The following is a 24,485-nucleotide window of genomic DNA, read 5'->3' as shown; positions in this document are numbered from 1 at the left end:
GGGGGGGGGGGGCTCGCTTCAACGCCTCCTCTGTGCCGGCTCTCTGTTGTCATGCTCGCCGCCTGACACGCTCAGAGGACACAGCCAGCCGGGGACAGCAAGAAGGGCGGGATGGCTGGACGCTCTCTGACTCGGTCATGCGTCTCCAGATATCCGCCAGGGATTCTGTTGGCTTCTCCTCCCGATCCCCTTCAGCCCTCGTCAACGTCCTCCCTGCACGTCTCCAAGAGATGGCCTGCCTCCCTGCCTGTGCTCTCTCTGAATGGATGCTGCTGTCAGACCACATGTGTGGTTTGTAAAGAGAACCCATGATCCAGACTGGACTATATTACAGCTTTGGGTGTACTGCACTACACACCTTTAGGTTGTTGCTGAGCGCGATCTTGGGTTTTTGTTGTTTTGTTTTTTCTTTATTCTACAGACGTGATTTATCACATTCTTGATGACGTATGATGCGGGGCAGTTGTTTTCTTAATTGAATCATGATTTTTTACTTTGGCACAAGATGAGTCAAGATTGAGCGGAACAATACAGAAGATGGGAGAGTTGCACTGAAATGAATAAAGGCAAGTAAATAAATACCAACAGAAATGAGGCATAGAACGATATAATAAAGAGATCTCTGATTCTGTAACTACAATGTATGGGAGCTGGATGCTTTCTTGAAACAAAAAAGCCGATTGTTATGCATCGACAGAATATCGGCGGTTGTGAGGACCGAAGATTTTTTTTTTCCCGGTGCGATAAAAATGAAAATCACAGTTAGCGCGCTACCTATGAACAAAATCAAAATCTGAAACTGAGGGAAAAGGGATTCGGGGAATGGATGAAACCAGTGGCATTTCTGCTGTCATATCCTCTAAGGGAGAACTTAATCTTTCCACATTTAAGTTTTTCCTCTTTATCTTGCGGTCAAACCTTTTTGAGGAGTCACATTTCATCACACTGGTGAACAGTCAGTTGTCCATGTTGCCCTGTTGACTTTCATTCATCTGCTGATTGTCTACTGAAGCCTGACCACATGAGCGGAGGAGGAACAGTGCAGCAACGCACCACCTACCTCATTTCCCTCACCCTGGTCAAGGTAGAGGCCGTGGAGGAGAATGGAGGGGAGGCCAAGAAAACCCCCAATGGGAAAGGGGCCAAAGCCGGGGCAGGATCTGGGTTGGGAGAAAAAGCCAGCGAAGAGGCCGGGGCAAGGGCGGCAGTTGAAGTTGGGGCTCCGCTAAATGCTGAGAATGGGGCTGGAGTAGTTCAGGGACGACCGCACGGTGCTGACGATGCTGCTATTTCGATGGGAGGAAATGTTGCTGAGCTTAAAGAGGCTGAGACAAAACCCATCAGTCCTTCAAAAGACAAAGTACCCTCCACTGCTGATGCTCCGTTGAAAGGGAGTGAAAAGCCATCTTCCAACCTCACAATCTCATTACCTGCCGAGTGGGCAACAACTCAGAAGTTCAGGTCCACCGAAGCAGACACCAGATTAGAGAAGACACTGTACACCTCAGAGGCAAAAAAATGCAGGTCACCATCACTAACATGTACATCACCAATGGAAGCGATCGAGCCCAGTCGTACTCCAACCAGGAGCAGCTTCCCTATGCGGCCAGCAGGACAACGACCTGTGAGTCTGCTGAAGTCACACAGCAGCGTGGCTCCCCGGGGCCGAGACTCCAGGGAGGTTAGGGAACGCAGCCCAACCTCAGCCCAGAGCCTAGACCGTAAGGACAGCCGAATGGTCATCCGCTCTCCAGGACCCTGCAGGGCCTCATGGGCTGAGGCCAGCAGGGCAGAGGGATGGAGAGAGATGGGAGACGAGGTTGAAAGAGCTAGAGTCGGAGTACCACTGGAGATGGGTGGAGGTCTGGCCACTGTGGTGAGAGACATTCCCAGGAAGGACCGGTTGAAGACAGGCTCAGCCTCTCTGCCTGCCCCTGCTAGTCAAATACCCAAACCATCACGCAAGGGCAAGAGCCGTACCCTGGACAACAGTGACCTGAACAGCCTTTCAGAAGACCTGGGGCTGGCCAGGGAGGCCCAGATGCAGCAGGGCCAGGTGTCGCGAGGCTCTGCTAAAGACAGGAAGATGCTCAAGTTCATCAGTGGGATCTTCACTAAGAGCAGTTCGGGGGCAGTGGGGTCATCATCCACAGTGCCTCCTGTCTACATTCAGAGAGATTCCAGTGAAGAGGAAGGTAGGAGGTCACCCGCTGATGTAAGCACACACACTTGTGCCTGCATACACACAAACACACACGTACACCCACCATTTCTTTCATATTAACCTTCTTAACTTGTATTCCTTTCTTCGTATTTGTTATATTGTTGCTATATTAATGGCAACAAAATGTTATCAGAGAAACAGCCAGCCCTCCCTCCTCAGTCCCATGACAGTGGGTTATCAGACATAGCCATTTCGTCCATGCATCCATTTGAAATGAACATGGGTGGGGTGATCTATTGAAAGAAGCCCACTCAAAATGCATTTACAGGCGATAATCATTTCACATGCCCAGGGAGGTTTCCCTAAAGGCGCGACATGCTGTAAACTGATGACGGATGAAGTTCTTTGATGTGGGAACTGACAATAGAATCATCTCGGACAGTTTTAATCTAATACCCCTCAGAATGAGAGCCAATTTCACACCGCTGGAGGGGTGATCGCTGCACTCACTCACACACACACACACACACACACACACACACACACACACACACACACACACACACACACTCTCTCAGCATGAGTTTAAATCTCATAATGAAGCTAATTGGAGGAGGGGCTGGACTGCAAGGCTGGTGACATGATCACAGATGGATTGCACTTCTCTTGGTTTATTTTTGCTTTGGCTTTAATTCCACAAAACTGAAACGGTTGGAGTGGGAAAAACATAAGGCGATATTTGTTCACCCACGTTAAAAAGATGTGTGATCCTGCAGCCAATACCCATCATTCCTAATCCCATCTTTGATATTCCACCCACTGCATGTTCCGCCAGGATATGGGACTTGTGCTTGGTTCTACCTCCCTCTCTCTCCCTCTCTCTTTCTCTACCTCTCTCTGTCTTTCTCTCTCTCCCTTTCTGTTGGTGTTTGTCTTTCTCTGCCTGACATTCATTTTATACTGCAGCATGTGAAAAGCATTCATGTGACATTTGAAGATTTAGAATCCACACTGGTGGGCTGCGAGTTGCCATCACTGCTTATTGTCAACAGTATGTATCGGTTACTGTATCCACAACACCGCACCTCTTTCACAAACATGTTTGCTCAAAGAGTGACTGCAAGCCTGGAGAGCAGAGAGAGAGAGAGAGAGAGAGAGAGAGAGAGAGAGAGAGAGAGAGAGAGAGAGAGAGAGAGCGAGAGAGAGAGAGAGAGAGAGAGACAGAGAGAGAGAGAGAGAGAGAGAGAGAGAGAGAGAGAGAGAGAGAGAGAGAGAGGAGAGAGAGAGAGAGAGAGAGAGAGAGAGGAGAGTGTCCATTCATTCATTGTGAATAAATGCTGTTAGGCATGCACTGTGGATCCACTCATGTAGTGTGAGTCCAGCCCTACTGACTACTCACAGACTCTGGGCAGGAGGAAGTGTTGCCATGGCAACCGGCAGGATTGCTACTGCTGCCGCTGCTGCTTCAGAGAGACAGAGCCTGATGAAACAGAGGGGTGGAGGAGTGGTGTGTGTGTGTGTGTGTGTGTGTGTGTGTGTGTGTGTGTGTGTGGTGTGTGCGCGCGCGCGCACATGCTCGGGTGCAAGTGCATGTGTGTGCTTGTGTCTGTGTGCATCAGGGTGCATGCAGGTACGTATATGTCAGTATATGTGTTGCTTGGGTATTCAGAAGCAATCTCTCAAAAACGAAGTTAGAGGACTGGCGCTTTGATTCTTCAGGCTCTGGAGTGGTGGATGTTGCGTGGGAGTGGGGTGGGGTTGCATGGCGTATGACTGGGGTGGAGGAGATAATCAGCTTTCCATAGAGCCCATGTGTTGATGCAGTAGAAGGATCACACTGTCTGAACACCTTGGCAAGACCCCTTGGCTTAAGTGAGCCAACACATAAAGAGACCTTTGACTTGGGTTTAGATAAAGAAGGGCTGTCTGTGTTCATTTATCGGTCTGCGTGCAAGCGAGTGTGTGTGTGTGTGTGTGAGTGTGTGTGTGTGAAAATTTACATTTGCAAATGTTTTTACGTATGTGTATGTATTAAGAGTTGTTTTTTTTCCCAAGGAAGCTGCTTATAGTGGCAGTTTGTGTGTTAAGTGGTTTTTTCCTCGCCCAAAGCGCATCAGCACTGGCAGTGTCTGTGAGGTGCTGGCTTGACAGTCTCCACAGCCAGGATTTACAAACCGGCTCTGGTTTAATCGCCATCTATCTTTGGAAGACACATCACATACTCACACATCAAACTGCCTCTCTGTATCTCTCAGGCTTTCTCTTTAGTCTGCCAAAAACACATATTCCTCATCTCCTCTGTTCTCTTTCTCTCTCTCTCTTTTTTTTTTTGCTTTACTCAGTGCTGCTATATTGTCTGCGATATTCTCACCCTCTCTTAGTCCTCTGCACCCCCCCCCCCCCATCTCACTTTCTCTCTCTGTCTCTCCTCCCTCCTGTCTGAAGCTGCAGCTGGGGGTCTGGGTGTGAGCGTCACATCACATTGGGGGCACACCACCTCCTTTGCCCAGCAGGGACACTTGCACAGCTGTGTGTGACCACTGTGTGTGCCCATGTTAGTTTGCCTGCTGGTGCATATAGGCTCTGGCAGCGCACAACACTGATAGACGTACAGCTTGCAAAGTCCGATCCAGTGCGGTCGAGCACGGCACTAACGCTGTTATGGGGTTAAGGGTTTGAGTCCCAGTGAGTGGTTGTTACCATTGCTTTGTGCCTATGGTACTGTGACAGCATCCGTCAAATGGTGTGTTATGAAATTAACAGTGGAGCGTGAACCTTTGAATGGCACCTGAGCCATCGAAAGGGCATTCTAACCTGTCACATAATGCCCTGTCATTTGCTGCACATGGGGAGTGAGGTGGATAACCAGGGATGCGGCTGCACCTTGTCGGATCCCTGTTGTGACTGAAAGGTTAACCTATTTTCAGTAAGAGGACCCGCCAGGCCACACGGTTGCTTATCACCTTCAGTCCTCACACCTGTGCAATTCATTGCTCTTCCACAGCCCTTTTATAACATACATGATCAAAATGACGAATCTATGTTTCTGATTTTTCCCCCCCTCTATCTTATTTGTTGTGTCTCTGTCCGTTTCTTTCTCTTTCTCCCTCTCTCTTTCACTCTAGTGAATATTGGTAACAGCCAGGAATGGACCTTGAGTCGATCCATCCCTGAGCTGCGACTGGTAAGGACAGTGTCTTCCATCTCAGACTAACCCTTACCTCCCAATTATGTCTGTGTACAGAACAAGGGTATTTCAGTGCACTCTGTTGATTTCTGTTGCGTTAACTTGCAGCCATTCTGTTTTGTTACAACTGTTGTTGCATGAGGATTTTATTCTAAAAATAATCCTGGTGCCCCACGGAGTTTTTTGCCTGCCACCCTCCACAGAGAGGTCAGAGCACAGCCTAAGCTAAAGAACAGGGATTTAGGGTCTTGCTCAAGGACACATCAGCAGAGTGGCTGTCTGGTGACATGCTGGGTTGGACTTTGCTGTACCAGCTAGAAAACCAGCACCTGTCATTGTTGGTTTGTTAGATATGTTCCAATAAAACCTTAGGGTCACACCAGATACAGGCATCAGCTTAAGAAAGTGATTGTGGCTGCTCGGCTAAAAGAAAAGACATGAAATCACTTGTGGCTTTTACTTTTCCCATGTCCTCCACAATAGAAAAGCTATGCTATTATCATGAATATGAAATGGGGTTTTTTATGTATATGTGTAGATGGCCCTTATGTGCATCCAAACTGTAGACCAACTGTTTGGATGTGGTTGTGTGACCAACTCTAACACAGCCACCCTCATTCCTGTTCTGTTCAAATATACTTCAGATATACTTTATAAAGAAGATGCTTGCTGACTGAGTATAAATGAACCCGTCCATGCATGTGTGCATCTCTTTCTCACCTTTCTTCCTCCTTGCATGTAACAGGGGATTCTGGGAAGTCTCAAAGCGGGAAGTCTGCACTGGTGAACAAATACATCACAGGCAGTTATGTTGCACTTGAAAAGCCTGATGGTAAGGAGCGTAAAAATCATGGCACAGCTTTACTTTGTGCGTGAATCCTTTATCAAATTTGGACTGCATATTGGGGCATCTGGGTGGTGTGGCGGTCTATTCTGTTACCTACCAACACCCCCGTGTTACCTCTGGCTTGGTTGGGCATCCCTACAGACACATTTGGCCGTGTCTGTGGGTGGGAAGTCGGATGTGGGTATGTGTCCTGGTCACTGCACTAGCGCCTCCTCTGGTCAGTCGTGGCACCTGTTCAGGGGCGAGGGGGAACTGGGGGGGAATAGCGTGATCCTCCCATGCACTACGTCCCCCTGGTGAAACTCCTCACTGTCAGGTGAAAAGAAGCAGCTGGCGATTCCACATGTATCAGAGGAGGCATGTGGTAGTCTGCAGCCCTCCCGGATTGGCAGAGGGGGTGGAGCAGCGACTGGGAAAATAGGGTAATTGGCCAAGTACAACTGGGAGAAAAAAAAGGGGGGGGATTGGACTGCGGTCTTGCCAAGATTAATCTTACTTGAATATTGAAATATCATTGATAAATAACTTTAAACAACATCGAGAATACTGGATGTAGCTTGTAAATCAGAGCTATTATGATGGACTGCTTCTGTATGCTTGTTTTGGCACTAGAGGAGTCTGTAGCTTTTGTGTCTCAAGATACTAGTCCTGCTAATTCTTTTCATGTCTCTTTTCATAAAAAAACAAAACAAAACATAAAGATTATTCTGTACTTCACCTTGCAAATTTATGTTTTGGCTTGGTTAGTGTTCAGCATAAGATTTTGTTCTTCCTGAAAAACCATGAATGTCATGTTTGATGGTGTGCTGGTGACTGACATGTCCATCATAGTCATTGTGATTGTCCTTGTTAGGTGGAAGGTATAAAAAAGAAGTGCTGGCAGATGGACAGAGTCATTTGCTACTGATTCGGGAGGAGAGCGGGCCACCTGATGCACAGGTGTGTGTGTGTGTGTGTGTGTGTGTGTGTGTGTGTGTGTGTGTGAGTGAAAGAGAGAGAGAGAGAGAGAGAGAGAGAGAGAGAGAGAGAGGAGAGAGAGAGAGAGAGAGAGAGAGAGAGAGAGAGAGAGAGAGAGAGAGAGAGAGAGAGAGAGAGAGAGAGAGACTGTATACATTTTAATACCTGCAGGTCTCATCATCTATTAAACCCATGCCGGGCCAAATAATTTTCCAATCCTTTTGACCCCTTTCAGTTCAGTAGCTGGGTGGATGCAGTGATCATGGTCTTTAGTCTGGAGAATGAGGCCAGTTTCCAGGAGCTCTACCAGCTCTATAGCCAACTCAACTCACACCGCAGCGACATCCCAATCATAGTGGTTGGCACCCAAGGTAAGCACATGAACCAAGATCAGCAGTCCAGTCATAGGACATTGTTATGCAGCCCCTGTTCACCTAAACCAGTCTTAGAGAAATAGTAGTTACTGGGCATTGTTGCCTGAGTGAAGAGTCTGATTATTTGGCAATATTGAAGATGCTTCTTCAACTGTACATCAATGCAGGGCATCCAATATGAGCTGTATATATAGTGTTTTCTCACTAACCATACATATATTTGTTATTTATAGATTTGTGTATTGTGCAGTTGGTTCCGGTTGCTTCCATCTGGTTGCAGATATAATCTGCCAAGATGCAGGACCAATAGATTTAAGAATTAATTTGTCCCTGCTGCTATTGGCCTTTTGAATATTTTGTAAGTCTATGTTTTTTTTGTGTGGATTGTTTGCTTTCCTTGATTGCATTTACTGCTGGCTGTGCAACAAATTGGCCCTCGGGGAAAATAAAGATTACCTTGACCTTGATCTGTCATCAAGCCCACCCACAGAAATGGCTGGGTCCCTGAAAAGGTCCAGTGAATGCCTCCCCGCCCCATCTGTACACACACACACACACACACACACACACACACACACACACACACACACACACACACACACACACACACACACACACACACACACACATCATAATAGAACCCTTGACACACTTAAACACTCCAAGGTCAACAAAGATCTGCTACACTTACACCACACATTTCTTAGTAGACGATGCAATTTCTTACCTTATGGCTTCATGTCTGCCTCATATACAGCCATCTTCCTTGTCTTACTGGATGCAAAGTCCTTTATAATGCCTTTAAAGTCCACCTGTTTAGCCAGTTCACACTCAATGGCAAGTATTGCCATCATTGCTTACATTCAGGAGGAACAAGATTCTGTTCTCTCCTTGTCTGTGTGGGTTTCCTCCGGGTGCTCTGGTTCCCTCCCACAGTCCAAAGACGTGTATGTCAGGTGAATCGGTCATATTAAAATTTTCTAGATGTGTGTATGCCCTGTGATGGCCTGTCCAGGGTGTCTCCCTGCCTGCTGCCCAGCGATTGCTGGGATAGGCTCCAGCTTCCTCGTGACCCTGAGAGCAGGATAAGCAGTTTGGCTAATGGATTGATGATTATTGTCAGCCTCCATGGCCCTGGGCCCCAGAAAGCTGTCCCTGTCTGTCATACAAACTTAATTTATTTGTTGAAAAGATTAAATTAAGCCAATTAAATCGAAGAGGAACAGCCCTGATAATAGTTGTTCAATAGGCTTCGATAGCAGCAGACATTGGCTGGCTATTGTTGGTTGGCTGTTGTGCTTTAAATTCAAAAATAAAATCGCTTTAGCCCTGCGTGGCAAACCTGCACCAAAGCTCCTCGGCACAGAGACACAGACTTTAAAATCAACAAAGTTAAAGCCATTTAAAAGGCTAAAAACAAATATTCATTAAAAGTATTTTTCGGGGGGGGCAGGGGGGGGGGACTCTGCGGGGCCGTCCCCGCAGTCTTCAAACACCTAGCTCAGGACATCAAAGAAGGTTGAATCAGTTCATCTGGATGTGGCGTATACGTTTCATCACTCATCTAAGTGACTCCTCCTCTTCAGACACCTCTTCAGACTGAAGAGGTCACTTAGATGAGAGATGAAACGTATCTGTCAATAAACGTTGTATCCAGATGAACTGATTCAACCTTTTTTGATTTTCTTACCTGGACAATTGAGCATATATAAAGACGCCTAGCCCAGGACTGATGGTCCACACCCCACCCTGCCACACCCGGGCTTCATTTTGATTGTGTCCTATATGTATACTTTTGGTCATCTGTGGATGATGAAACAAACTCACACTTCAACCAGTATCGGGTAGCTTGGCTTATTTTCTGCTTAATGGGTTTTTTTCAATGCACCCTTCCCTTTCATTGCAGACAAAATCAGTAGCACCAACCCCCGTGTGATTGAGGACCAGAGAGCCAGGCAGCTGTGTATCGACGTGAGGCACTCAATGTTCTATGAGACCTGCGCCACCTATGGCTTCAATGTTGATCGCGTGTTTTCAGAGGGTGAGTTGACCAGAACTTATTTTTGTTGATACAACCACTTGATAGACATTTGGTGTAAATGATTTAATATGCCATAACTTAAAGAGACTATTAAGTCGGTGCTTTTTACATGGACCATATGAGTAAGCAACTGACGTTTTGGTTGCTAAGTTTAGTAATAATGTAATTACGACATAATTTGCCGGCAGCCATACCAACACGTACCCTGGCTCTGCCAAATGACAGGTGCTAAGCAGGTATAGCCTTGGCTAGTACTTGGATGGGAGTGGTGTTGATGGGCCAGTAGGGGGCAGTCTTCCCTCTGGTCCTAATAAAAAATCCCAGTGCAGTGATGGGGACACTGTGTTGTAGGAGATGCCGTCCTTTGGATGAGACGTTAAAACCGAGATCCCGACTCACTGTGGCCATTAAAGATCCTATGGCACCCTGGGGCATCTGGGAGGCATGGTGTATTCCGTTACCTACCAACATGGGGATCGCTGGTTCGAATCCCTGTGTTACCTCCAGCTTGGTCGGGCATCCCTACAGACATAATTGGCCATGTCTGCAGGTGGGAAGCCAGATGTGGGTATGTGTCCTGGTCGCTGCACTAGCACCTCCTCTGGTCAGTCAGGGAGCCTGTTCAGCGGGGAGAGGGAACTGGGGGGAACAGCGGGATCCTCCCACACGCTACATCCCCCTGGCGAAACTCTTCACTGTCAGGTGAAAAGAAGCAGCTGGCGACTCCACATGTATCAGAGGAGGCATGTGGTAGTCTGCAGCCCTCCCCGGATCGGCAGAGGGGGTTGGAGCAGAGATCAGGATGGCTCGGAAGAGTGGGGTAATTGGCCAAGAAAAAGGGGGGGAAATCCCAAAAAAGATCCTAATCCTATGGCACTTATCGCAAAGAGTAGGCGGGTCCCACCCACCCCCTCCCCACCCCCCGGTGTCCAGGCAAAATTCCCAAACTAGCTTGCTCCACCTGGCCACCTAATCATTCTCCCATGTAAATGGCTCAATGATTCCTCCCTCTCCACCTCAAGTTGATGTGTGGTGAGCGTTCTGGTGCAAAATGGCTGCCATGCATCACCCAGGTGGGTGCTACACATTGGGGGTGGTTGAAGTACGTTTCCCCCATTCAATGTGAAGTGCTTTGGGAGTCTCAATAAAGTGCTATATAAATTGAATCTATTATTAATTTTTTTTTTATTTCCTCCTCCATCTCAGCTGCCCAGAAGATTGTGGCTCAGAAGAAGCAGGCTGCCCTCCTGGCCTCCTGCAAGTCTCTCCCCAACTCCCCCAGTCACTCTGGTGGTTCAACCCCAGGATCTTTACCAGGACAGGTAACACATCACAAGCATTTTTCTACAATGGGTTTTAACACTGAGCCCTAAGGATCTTGACACCTATGCAGCCCATCGTGTAACAGAACACATTTTCAGTTTAGATGAAACAAAGACCCACGGTGTCATAAATGTAAAGCCTTGTCCTCGTTGAGTCCAAGCAAGTAGTAAACAGTTGGAGATTAAGGTTAGAAGGCAGTAGTCAGTAGACTTGGGCCATGTGTCCACTTGAAACCTGTAAAAAGGTGCTTGCTGTGTTTTTGTATTGTTTTCTATGGACGGGTAATGTTTTGAGCCCTTTGAACCCAAGACTGGGACATGGCCTCTTTTTACAGTTTAGGGCTTGAGTATTTCTTTCCAAAGATGAAAGTAGCGTTCACCTCCAGTGTCGGTTTCTTTTGAAAGAAGTGTCCATGGACACAACCTAATTCTCTATGTGCTTAGTAGGTATGAGGCTTACAAGGGAACTTTCCACTGAAGAGTTGCAAGCAGCTCCTAGAAGGAAAACTGGTCCAATCCATATGAGGGGAACTTGCATGAGACTGAAAACAGAGTTGTTCATTTTTACGTTGTACTTGAGATTGTGCAATTATCTTTTTTTGTTATTTCTTTGTTTTCACTTTAAATCCTCTCAAGCATTGCTGTCATATTTTAGTCCTTCCCCTTCCCTTTGGAGATGGACATGAGTGAGAGACTGATTTCCCTTCCAGGTCCACGAGTTCCTTTGCATCTTAAATTGAAAAGCTAATAGAAAACTGTACAAAGTTGAAAAGGTTTCCATGCAGCAGTAAAAGTACAGTCAGGAATGAAAACTTAACAAATCTATTTTTCAGTGCTTAGTGTTCATCATTCTGGGTAAATATATATTTTTTCTGGCCCGAAATTGAATGAGGCCTAATGAGGATCACAGAAAGATGAATCAGTTCATGTTCTGTGATTTCCTTTCCTTAATGAAGACATTGCACAGAGGATAATAAGTTAGACCCGCTGGTGCTTTGCTCTGAGAAAAGCAATATTTTTCAGTAGAGGTAAGCCCCACTGCTGATTCACTTATTCATGCAAATTGTAAACAGGCAAAAATACTTCTGCAAAAGTAAGCTCTCAGAATGAATAATAGGACAGAGAATGAAATAACAATGCCTAGATTTATTTGCCTTTTTGTGTTATGTTAAGAACACATTTCTGTGCTAGAATTAGAACAGAGGTAAGGTAGTGACACATGCTATTGACTTAAAGGTGCCGACTTTTTGACTGTTTATTTGTTAATCAGCATTGTTTATTACTATTTATCAAACTCAAGGAGCAGGTATATACATTCTAATGTTAAAAATGTCCGAGGGATGTACAATACCACTTCTCAGTACCATATCCCATACAGTAAACATTTTTCTCTACATCCATCTCCTCTCCATTGGTATCATGTTACCCTTATCGGCATTAATCGATGGTAAGTAAAATGTTGACCATCCCCCACATTTCGCCTGTTTGTTTTATATTTTCATTGCATATTCTCTCTCTCTCTCTCTCTCTCTCTCCTTCTCCATCTTTCCATTTATTCCTGATCTCTCATTCGCTCCAATCTTCCATCCTTTTTCTCCCAGGCCTTTAATGGTCAGAGTAGTGATTACGCCTACTCCCTCCCCTCCACCCCTGTGATTGGTCACAGAGAGCTGCGGGTTGTGGCGGGGGGAGAGGGGGGAGGTAGTGTCAACTCACGTACCATGAAGAACATCCCTCATAGACGGCCCTCCCTTTTCAAGGTCAGTCGTAGCCAGCTGTCTCGGAATCACACCTCTCTCTGTCTCCTGTCATCTCATGCTGTCATTTCTGTCCTGTGCTCAGCCACACGTTCAGCTCCTGCTCTTAAAAACCAGTCAAACCTCTGTTACTCTTAAATGTATCATTGTGACCACATCTCATTCAGAACCGAGACGTGGAAAAGAAGGCCGGTGATCCTAAAGCGGACCTGGGCAGCGGACGGGCCATCCCTATCAAACAGGTTAGTTCGCCACCACAGCGCAGGGAAAACATCGCTGAACACGACAAATGGTTTGCACTGAGACTGGTGCCTTGAAAAAGTATTCAGTCCCCTCACTAATGTCTGGATTATAAAAGATACTCACACATCTGTTCCTGAACAATATTATTTTTGTGAACCCATAAGCTCTAACAGCATGTTCTCAAAGACAAAATAAGTTATGTGTCGCTGACTTTTTGTATATAAATTAAAAACTGAAATATAGAGCTTGCATAAGTATTCAACCCCCACATATCAATACTTCGTAGAGTACCCTTTTGTTGCAATAACAGCTATTATTCTCTTGGGGTAAGTATGTACAAGCTTTGCACATTCTTCTGGAGTAATTTTTGTCCATTCTTCTTGGCAGAATTTGTACAGGTCTTGCAGGTTTGTTTGATGGTGCCTCTGGACTGCGATGTTCAGTTTGTGCCACAGATTTTCAATGGGGTTGAGGTCCAGCCTTTGACTTGGCCACTCCAAAACATTCACCTTTTTGTTGCTGAGCCATGCCATTGTTGCTTTAGCCTTGTGCTCAGGGTGATTGTCCTGCTGGAAGGTCAACCTTCTCCCAAGCTTCAGTTTTATGGCAGATTGCAACAGGTTTTCTTCCAATATTTCCCTGTATTTAGCGCCATCCATTCTTCCCTTAATTTGAACAAGGTTCCCTGTGCCTGCAGATGAAAAGCAAACCCATAGCATTATGCTGCCCCCGCCATGCTTCTCTGTTGGAAGGGTGTTTTTTTGGGTATGCGCAGTGTTATGTTTGCGCCACACATAATGCTTTGCGCTGTGGCCAAAAAGCTCAACCTTCGTCTTATCGTTTTTATTTTTATTTTTGGACTTTTCCCCCCTTTTTCTCCCCAATTGTATCCGGCCAATTACTCCTCTCTTCTAAGCTGTCCCGGTCACTGCTCCATCCCCTCTGCCAATCCAGGGAGGGCTACAGACTACCACATGTCTCCTCTGATACATGTGGAGTCACCGGCCGCTTCTCTTCACCTGACGGTGAGGAGTTTCGCCAGGGGGATGTAGCGCATGGGAGGATCACACTATTCCCCCAGTCCCCCCCCCCTCCGAACAGGTGCTCCGACCAACCAGATGAGGTGCTAGTGCAGTGACCATACATACCCACATCCAGCTTCCCACCCGCAGACACAGCCAATTGTGTCTGTGGGGATGCCCAACCAAGCTGGAGGTAACACGAGGATTCGAACTGGCGATCCCCTTGTTGGTAGACAACAGAATAGACCGCCGCGCCATGCTACCCGGACGCCCCTCAAATTTCATCTCATCTGACCTCAAAACCTTTACCCACATCCTAACTGCGTCTCTGTCATGCTTTGTAGCAAACTTTGTAGCAAGCAGCATGCTTTTATATGCATAGTTTTGAGCAACGGCTTCTTTCTTGCCACCCTCCCGTACAGGCCAAATGTATGTAGAGCCTGTGATATGGTTGACTCATGCATATTTACTCAAGTTTCAGCCACTGACCTCTGGAGTTCCTTCAAAGTGACTGCAGGATCATCCGAGGCTTTCCTCACCAGCCCACGTCTTGCTCGGACACTTAGCTTTGAGGGACGGCCTGTCCTACAACGTGTCTGGGTGGTGTGATACAGCTTCCACTTTCTGACAATGGATCCAACAGTGTTTCATGGGACATCCAAACACTTGAATATTGTTTTGTATCCCTTTCCCGCCTTCTGCATTTTAATCACTTTGTCTCTTACTTCAGTACTATGCTCCTTTGTCTTCATTTTCTGATGGAGTTCATGCCCGGCTAATGAACTACACAGAGTGCTTTTTATACCCCATAAATGAAACCGTTACTTTAATATCTTACAGGTGCACACTAATTATGTCCAATTGTGTTTACCCGAGTTTGTTTTAGGAATAATTTGCCGTTTGTGTAAACTTGGAGCTTTCAGAGTACAAGGGGTTGAATGCTTATGCAAGCACTATATTTTAGTTTTTAATTTATTAATAAAGAGTCAGTGAAACATAACTTATTTTGGCTTTGGGAACATGCTGTTAGAGCTTATGGGTTCACAAAAATTATATTGTTCAGGAACAGATGTGTGAGTATCTTTTTATAATCCAGAAATTAGTGATGACTGTCAAGGGGTTTGAATACTTTTGCAAGGCACTGTACACACTATACTTGCAGTGCATCAATGCGGAGCCATCCCACCTTCAACAACACGGAGAACCAAAGTGAGAAAGGAAAATGCACACTTCTCTATTTTTTTCAGCTTACGTAAGGGCCACAAAAAAAGTCTGTTTCTTTTTTTCAAACTTTTTCTCAAGGCTGTTCTATTAATAATGTGTGACTGTTTGCTGCTTTTGTTCCCAGTTGTGGCAGGCCGCGCTTGCTGACTGTCATACTGCATGTACAGTCAGAATAGATGGCTCTGTTGTGTTGGGCCAGGCAAATACAGTGGAAACAGACGCTGGGTGTTGTGTGCTTGTGTTCGAGTGCCATGACTTTGGTCCTTGTTTTTTGACAGAGCACCCTTTTCAAGCGGAGTGGGAGCTCACTGAATAAGGAGTGGAAGAAGAAATACGTCACCTTGTCCAACAACGGCACACTGTCTTACCACTCCAGCCCCAGTGTAAGACAACACCACAAGCCAAAATCAATATGATGGTAAAACACTTTGAAATGCCAGCTAGCCACTTATAAGTTTCTAAATTTGCCTTTAGTAAAGGTGGTGGTGAGGTCAACACAGGTCACTTTTTTTGGAGGGGGGTGGGGGGCTCATATTACAGCATTGACATCTGCATCATCTCTTTGGAACAATACGGTTTATCCTGGACATATGAAGAAAGAAAAAAAGCATAACATTTGTGGTCGTAACAACGGAAATTCTCCAGTACAGAGGAATTCTTTCCTGATTTGTGATACACTTTTTGGTTCAAGGACTACATGCAGAACGTGCACGGGAAAGAGATTGATCTGCTGCGTGTGACAGTAAAGGTTCCTGGGAAACGTCCTCCGAGAGCTGTGGCTCCAGCGGGCCCCGTCTCCGGGCCCTGCCCTGTCTCCGCTGGAGTTAATGGGCTGGCAAAAGACTTGGCGACCACTGAAAATATCAGTACAGGTACCTGTGTGGCTTCACATTGACATTAGTGCACCTGGTATTGTGTACGCTGGTTTCCATGAGTTTGTTCATGTGTTTCTTTTGTTTGGTTGTGTACATCACGGATTTGGCTAAAATACATGCTTTTAAATCAACGATCCACCTAAACTTGTATTGAACTCTTTTGTGTGTCGTTGCTGTTTTGTTGTGGCTTATGTGTCTTCGTGTTTTGACTTACTGCTCTTGTTTTGTGGGTTCATATTTTTGTGTTGTGACTAAATGGTGTTATTTTTTGCCTTAATGCCGATGTGTTGTCAACTTTTCTTTGTGTTACAAATGCTATTGTGTTGCAGCCTAATGTTACTGGTTTTGGTTTATTTTAATTGACTGTTGTGTTACCCGTGTAACTGTTTCACACACCTGGGCCCCCATAGCGAGTTCAACACAAAGCAGATTTTATTTAGAAATACATCTAAACCGTTTAGTGCCCTGACATAACCATCACCACATGAGCTGCTGAAAATAGGCTTTTGTTTTTGCATAACCCCTCCTCCCTCTCGCATTCTCTCTCTCTCTCTCTCTTCGCATTCCCTCTCTCTCTCTCTCTCTCTCTCTCTCTCTCTCTCTCTCTCTCTCTCTCTCTCTCTCTCTCTCATTCTCACTCTCACTCTCACTCTCTCTCTCTCTCTCTATCAGGTGCACAGTTGTGTTCACCCAGCCTGAGTGTTGCTGATGACAGGGCCGGCGTTCTGTCCCCTCACGGAGGAGAGAGAGCACTTCAGCGCTGTTCTTCCTCATTGTCCACCAAGGCACAAAGTGTTGGTATGTGCTGTTGGCAAACTTACTGTATCAGATGTTGCATTGAAGTTATCTAAGGTATATCTACATATTACAATATGTCTGTGAAAAAAAATTATTTTGGACATCTTAGTCCGCACACGTGTCATGCCTGCAAACTCCAACAATACCGCACACGAAGGTTTCACGTATGATTTGTTGTTTTACGCCAACATGTCAGATGCTCTTGAAGGAGCAGCCAGTCCTTTTGCCGGAAAAGACCCCGGCCAATCATCTCCCCTGAGTGACCGGAAGAAGAACAGAAGGAAGAAGAGCATGAATCAGAAAGGAGATTCAGCTGTGGGGCAAGCTGAAGGTGCGATAAAACCAAGATTTAAGAGTTTTTATTCTGACGTCTCTTGACGACTACAGCTTTCATTACTAAAGCACTGATATAAAATGTAACAGTTGGGTGTCTGGGTAGAGTAGCAGTCTATGTCGTTGCCTACCAACACAGGGATCTCCAGTTCGAATCCCTGTGTTGACTCTGGCTTGGTCGGGTGTCCCTACAGACACATTTGGCTGTGTCTGCGGGTGGGAAGCCGCATGTGGGTATGTGTCCTGGTCACTGCACTAGCGCCTCCTCTGGTCAGTCGGGGCACCTGTTCAGGGTCGAGGGGAGGGGGAACTGGGGGCAATAGTCTGATCCTCCCACGTGCTACATTCCCCTGGCAAAACTCCTCACTGTCAGGTGAAAAGAAGCAGCTGGTGACTCCACATGTATCGGAGGAGGCATGTGGTAGTCTGCAGCCCTCCCCGGATCGGCAGAGGGGGTGGAGCAGAGACCGGGGCGGCTTGGAAGGGTGGGTTAATTGGCCAGATACAATTGAGGAGAAAAAGGGGGGGGGATCCCCCTCCCAAAAAATTGTAATGACAACAGCAACATTTTTAACGCAGAGACTACATATAAGGAGAGCAGTGAAACAAACGAGTCAATACGCCAAATAAAGCATCAAAGTCTGCAGGATTGGATTCTTTTGGTGCTTTTTTTTAGGGAGAGCAGCATTTGACCCTTGCAGTCATGTCTCTAAATGTCTCTTGGGAAGTGGTATTTTGTACATCCTATCATCTGATTTAGTAATCTGGCAATTCTCTGTTGTAGCAACTTCTCTTTCCTCTTTCCCATGTTGTGATTTTGTTCAGTGAAGATGTTTGTCTCTGAAACTTTCTTTGCATACTATTCTCAACACTTGCATTTTGTCGTTCTCCCTTCCCCTTGCTCCTTTTTCCTGTGCTTTTATCTCTTACCACGCAGCCAAACGCAAAATGTGGAAATTAAAGAGCTTTGGTAGCTTGAGAAACATAAACAAGACAGGTAATAAGTGCGGGTGATGAGGCTGAGGCAGTTTGTGTTTCTGTTTTCCATCGAGTACACCAAATTATATTTTCTTTTTTGAGTTTTTTATTTTTTGGGGGGGTACCAAGTTTTCATTTCTGTGTCTAGCATAGTCATATCACACATCTGAGTTGTCCACTGCCTGACTGTCACAATAATGCCCCTGACATTTTCTTTTATTCGCCCTCCATCAGCTTGCTATTTCCTTTTCTTTGGCTTTTTGTGCAGTTCCTTTGTCGCGTAAGGCATCTGATTCATAACCCTCATCATATTAATCTGCATGAATGTGCTTGCCTTTTTATGCATGGAAATGTCAGCTGTGTTTTAAATTGTCCTGTCACTGCAGAGGAAGAGAACACCGACTTCATCATAGTGTCGTTCACTGGGCAGACATGGCACTTTGAGGCGCCCAGTTTGGAGGACAGGGACTCCTGGGTGGCTGCTATAGAAAGCCAAATCCTAGCCAGCCTGCAGTCCTGTGAGAGTGGTAGAAATAAGGTAAAATATAACACAGCACACTTACATTAACATTTGGATGGTTCAGGGGAGATAGGCTATATAGATAGAATTGTATGATTTACTTTTATTGGTGTGTGTGTGTGTGTGTGTTTGTGTGTGTGTAGTTGAACCTAATCATTGGTAGGTGCCATCCATAGGGGAAGTGTTGTGTTTTGTACCTCACTTTGGGCTTAAATGGAAATTATTGTCATAATGTATAAATAGCTGATAAGCCTTTGGTGGTTTCATGTGTTTGCATAGGTGACGTGCATCATTGTTGTGTAACGTCAACTTTTGTTTTCTGGGTTGCAGTTTATCTGTGTGAACAAAAAACAAAACAAGTGATTCAAGTGTGTGTGTGTGTGTGTGTGTGTCTTGCAGGCTCGGCGGAGCAGTCAGAGCGAAGCGGTGGCCTTACAAGCAATCCGTAACGCCAAGGGAAATAGTCTGTGTGTGGACTGTGAGGCACCAAGTAAGTTCTTAAAAATCCCTTCTCTCTTTCTCCTCTGGCTCTATTCTTCAAGTTAGGTCAGGTTTATTTTTATAGCCCTAAATCACAGTGGCAGTCTCAGAGGGCTATACATTTACACAAAGAAAATCATGTAGCTACAGCAGACAACAATTGCTGATGCCCCCTATTCTTAGACCCTTGATTAAGATGAGGAAACCCCCATGGGGGGAAAAAAAACTTTTCACGGAAAAGGTGAAAATGGAAGAAACTTCATTGATATTATCAGAGGAGGAATCCCTGGGGCGTCCAGGTACCGTAGCAGTCTATTCCGCTGCCTACCAACACGGGGCTCTTTGGTTCGAATCCCTGTGTTACCTACGGCTTGGTCATCCCTACAGACACAATTGGCCACATCTGCAGGTGGGAAACTGGATGTGGGTATGTGTCCTGGTTGCTGCACTAGCGCCTCCTATGGTCGGTTGGGGCACCTGTTTGGGGGGAGGGGGAACTGGGGGGAATGGCGTGATCCTCCCACGTGCTACGTCCCCCTGGTGAAACTCCTCACTGTCAGGTGAAAAGAAGTGCCTGGTGGCTCCACATGCAACGGAGGAGGCATGTGGTAGTCTGCAGCCCTCCCCAGATTGGCAGAGGGGGTGGAACAGCGACCAGGACAGCTCGGAAGAGTGGGGTAATTGGACGAGCACAATTGGGGAGGAAAAGGGGGGAAAATCCACAAAAAAAAGAAGAAGAGGGATTACTCTTCCAGATCAGACAGGTGCTCAGTAGGTACCAAGTGGGCATGGTAGACAAACGGACAGTAAAAGATTTAAACATAAATGGATACACTTTAATGATAGGAAAACAAGGCAAAAAAAAAGAAAAGGAAAGAAAAGTAGATGCCGAGACATCACAGCATGCTGATCATTGCTGTACCTGTATACAAAGTCCATCCTTCCTGGTGTCAGACTGTGCCCTGTTGCTCTCCAGATCCCACCTGGGCAAGTCTTAACCTGGGCGCCCTGATCTGCATCGAGTGCTCGGGGATCCACCGCAACCTGGGGACCCACCTTTCTCGTGTCCGCTCCCTGGACCTGGATGATTGGCCAGGGGAGCTAACACAAGTTCTTAACGCCATTGGTAACCACATGGCAAACAGCATCTGGGAGAGATGCACCCAGGGCAGAACCAAGCCCACCCCAAATGCCACACGGTGAGTATTGGCATAGATTTTAACCAACACATGCAAATGCACAACTGTATGTCCAGTTATTTCTTCTTAGATTTTTCTTTTTTAAAACTGAAACTGAAAATGAATACAAGAATAATGTCACTAAACTAGCATTTACTTCGATTTTGAAACATCTGGCAGCAGCTGTTGTCACACCAAGACCCCAGGTGCCATGCTATAGGCTTTAGTCACCTATACTTTTGATGCTTTAATGTGTTTTTGTTGCATGCATTTGTATGCATGTACATGTGTGATTGAGTGCACATTTTTGACTGGGGATACGTTGTTTACCTTTATACCAGCGAGGAGAGAGAGTCATGGATTCGCGCCAAGTATGAGCAGCGGGTTTTTGTGGCACCCTTTGTACCAGCTCCGGGCATCCAACACACAGAGGACAGCACATCTAATAGTATGCCAGTGTTGCTGCTCTCTGCAGTGACTGAAAGAGACTTGCCGAGGCTGCTGCTACTTTTAGCCCATAGTACCAAGGAACAGATCAATGTTGGGTCCACGTCGATGCCTCGCACGGCCCTGCACGCAGCTTGTCAACTGGGGGATGTGGTCATGACTCAGCTGCTCATCTGGGTGGGTTACTCCATTCCTCTGAAGTACCAACAAGTCCCTTATGTTACAGAATCGTGATTTTTTTTTGTGGTTACAATTCACATGTATGTTGTTAGATTTTCAGATGGTACAGTGAAAATGGGCCGGTGGAGACCAAATATGTTTGAAAATATAACATTTTCCTCTGCATTTAACCCATCCTAGCTGTGTAGCTAGGAGCAGTGGGCAGCCACCGTGCAGCACCCAGGAAATATAGCAGGATTTAGGATTTGAACCCTTGCAGTCAAAGCATATGAACATGCTCTACCTGGTGGAGCTCTCTCCAATCTGGTGTCTAAACGTATTTATGTATATAATGTAGTTTGTGACTAATACTGGAGATGAATTTTGCTTGACTGAAAATAAATTTAAATGTCCTTGAGAGTTTCAAAGAAATTCAAGTTTTATAAATAGAGTTGGTGTGAACAAATTTAATCTTTTGTTGTTGTGATTTGGTCATTTTCATTATTGTCGACGATGCACAACAGTGATGGCTAACTGTTTAAATCTCCCTCCGCAGTATGGAAGCGATGTGAAAGCAAAAGATAACTTGGGTCAGACAGCCCTTATGATTGCCAGAAAAACTGCGAGCAAAGGCTGCGTTGATATTCTGCTACAACATGGCTGTCCAAACGAGGCCTCCCCCACCACTGCCACCCCCACCCTCTCCCGTCGATCTAGTACTGCCAGCCTCGGTCGAACCAGTTCCAGGAAACGGGTGTCATAGCTTGGACTGAATGTGCTAACACACATATGCCGGGAAGCAACAAGTGACATGCACATAGTTTGGGAACCTTGGAGTGCAGGGCTGCAAACAGCATTGACTTTGGGAATGGGAAGGGCTGTAATAAAAGTGACTCTGTGGAGGGTTATATAACAGGATATAGAGTACGAAAACCTTTGTTTCTGAAGACTGCACCACATATCAACTGAAAAGCAATATTCAATCCGTTTGTTGATGATACGTACGTAAATATATTGCTAAAACGTCTGTTGTTGTTGACCCCGTTTCCAAATGAATCAACAGAAGTTTGTAGCTATTGTAAGTGATTTTAGAACAGATAGTCTAACTGCTACTGTTTCACTTCCTCATGAAGAAGTGCAATAATCTATCTTTTATGATGAAACAAAAAACAAGCTATCAAAGCTGTTTGAAACTGAAAGTGAATATAGCAAGCTGTTCTGGTTGTCTTTATGGCCACTGTCAAAAGAGAATTAATACATTGTGAGGAGATTGAGTTTTTGCAAGCTTGTTGTGACGGGACCAACACAGTTACTTTTCTTTGGCTTAAGAAATAAAGTATAAACATACAGTACGTCATGTTGTTCGTTATGTGTGCCTGTTGCAACATTATGATGGTCAAGTTGGCCAGTATCAATTTTTTTCAGTGATGAATCAACTGAAACAGTAATTAAATTCTGCTTAGAATAGAAAATTGAATGGTTCGAAATATGAAAATGTCAATATTACTCTCACAGGTTAAAGATATGATGTTTTAATATACTGTAAATGTACCTACTGCATACTTAATGTTAAACAATGTAATGACCGTACAACATAAGAAAGAATAAGACTCAGTTTTGTATATGGTTTCTTACCGGTAGTTTTGAAAATATATGACTGTCAAGTTTGTTTTGTCATTGACTTTTATAATTTCTTATTCTTAAACCATGCCATTTAAGCAGAAAACCCACAATCTGATGCCTTTACATTTGAAAACACGTTGCTATTTGTTGATAACCATAACTGGACTATCAAAGAGATGACAAACATAATGGCATTAGATAATGGAGAAACGTTTAAACCATTCATTGCAATGTTGTATAGGTCTCTCGTTAATTTTCAATGAACCATAATGTGGTGACATGGGAAAACGGTGTCATATTCACTGTAGATGCTTTGTTGGGGGAGAAAATCTGTATGAACTGAGAGAAATGGTAAATCGAAGTAAATAAAATTTTTAATATGACAATTATTCTTGTTTTTCGTTTGTTCCGGCCCCGCTGCAGATATTGCAACGGCTATGTGATGTATTGTATTGTAACGTGCATGGAGAAGTAGACTACGGGTCGGACCCTTTAGTCGAGCGGTTAGCGATATCTCCCGCGGCGCGGGAAATACGGGTTCGCGTCCCGGCCGCGGCGGTTACTGTGGTTGCCCCCCCACCCGAATTTGCTACATTGGTGTCAGAAGTGGGATGCGCACGGACGCGCATTGTTGCCTCAAGTGAAGGATTTCAAGTATCTCCAGGGTCTTGTTCATGAGTGAGGGCAGGATGGAGCGGGAGACTGACAGGCGAGTTGGTGCAGCATCAACAGTAATGCGGACGTTGTACCGGGTCTGGGCTCAGCCTTAGAGAAAGAGTGAGGAGCTCGGACATCCAGAGGGAGCTCGGAGTAGAGCCGCTGCTCCTTTGCGTCGAAAGGAGTCAGTTGAGGTGGTTCGGGCATCTGATTAGGATGCCTCCTGGGCGCCTTCCTTTGGAGGTTTTCTGGACACATCCAACTGGGAGGAGACCCCAGTGTAGACCCAGAACTCGCTGGAGGGACTACATGTCCAATCTGGCCTGGGAACGCATTGGGATCCCTCAGGAGGAGCTGGAGGGCGTTGCTGGGGAGAGGGACGTCTGGGGTGCCGTACTTAGCTTGCTGCCACCGCGACCCGACCCCGGAAAAGCGGCTGGTGATGAGACTAATAGGTCAACGGGGAAGGAGGAGGATAACGGTCAGTGCAAACTAAACTTTTTGAGACCAGGAAAACGTGTCGGATTGAAATCGGATGCAGAATGGGTGAAAGTTCCGAAGGATGGGATGAGGAAGATATGGAATGGTGTTACCCAGGGGGTAAAGGTGTTTTAAATACTTGGAATATTGTAAAAGGTTGTGCACCAGAAATGATATCTAGGACCTTATAGGATTATAACCTGGGTGGACAACCTGGTCAACTTGCTACTGGAAGGCAGCGAAGATTGCAAATCACCGCAACGGTTTCCGCGCCACCCTTTAATTGAAGGTATTCTGTGTTGTAAGTCAAACCAAACTGAGTTTAACTTATCAGGGAATTGAAATGTTAAGCTGTTACTGCCAAATTAATACCCTGCTATTATTTGTGCAAATCACTGTCTCTGTTTTTATGAATAAAAATCCTATTCTGATAATGAAAGAAACAAAATTCCTGGCGGCAAAACATGTATCTCACTTTAATAGGCTCTTCTTCGTTATTAACTATAGATTACTACACTACATCACAATATGTACGTGTCAGAGGACACGTTTTTGCGAGACCGAAATACGTGTATATGGACACGTATTAGTTGCCACTGGGGCCGCAATCCCGTCTTCTGGCCACTGGGGGCGCAAGAAAAAGGGCGGACAGCGTCATGGTGGCAGCAGTCCTGCAACCAACATAGTAGATGAATGCGGGAGATGCGGCAAGACGCAGCACACCGATGAGCGGTGTCCTGCAATGAACAGTAAGTGCAACAAGTGTCATAAAAAGGGACATTGGGAGCGTGTATGTCACTCTAAAGCGGTGAGAGACGT

The 24,485-nt window shown here is 45.7% G+C and overlaps 1 protein-coding gene across 1 annotated transcript; it reads left to right on the top strand.

Annotated features, from left to right (window-relative positions):
* Positions 1-1,021: 1,021 nt before the first annotated feature.
* On the top strand, positions 1,022-22,885 carry agap2 (ArfGAP with GTPase domain, ankyrin repeat and PH domain 2). The gene is given in 20 exon segments (XM_056273513.1): positions 1,022-2,195; positions 5,290-5,348; positions 6,097-6,115; positions 6,118-6,183; positions 7,052-7,137; positions 7,391-7,526; positions 9,436-9,570; positions 10,777-10,892; positions 12,494-12,652; positions 12,817-12,891; positions 15,417-15,521; positions 15,830-16,010; positions 16,686-16,811; positions 17,008-17,142; positions 18,082-18,141; positions 18,509-18,660; positions 19,042-19,132; positions 20,099-20,321; positions 20,642-20,924; positions 21,463-22,885. Coding segments are annotated over 20 exon segments (3,588 nt in total). The 3' UTR covers positions 21,670-22,885.
* The last annotated feature ends 1,600 nt before the right edge of the window (positions 22,886-24,485 follow it).

This window comes from Lampris incognitus, chromosome 2 (assembly GCF_029633865.1).
Source record: "Lampris incognitus isolate fLamInc1 chromosome 2, fLamInc1.hap2, whole genome shotgun sequence".
Classification (NCBI taxonomy): Eukaryota; Metazoa; Chordata; class Actinopteri; order Lampriformes; family Lampridae; genus Lampris; species Lampris incognitus.
Note: the sequence above shows the minus strand (reverse complement) of the source record. Positions and strands in the feature narration are given on the sequence as shown.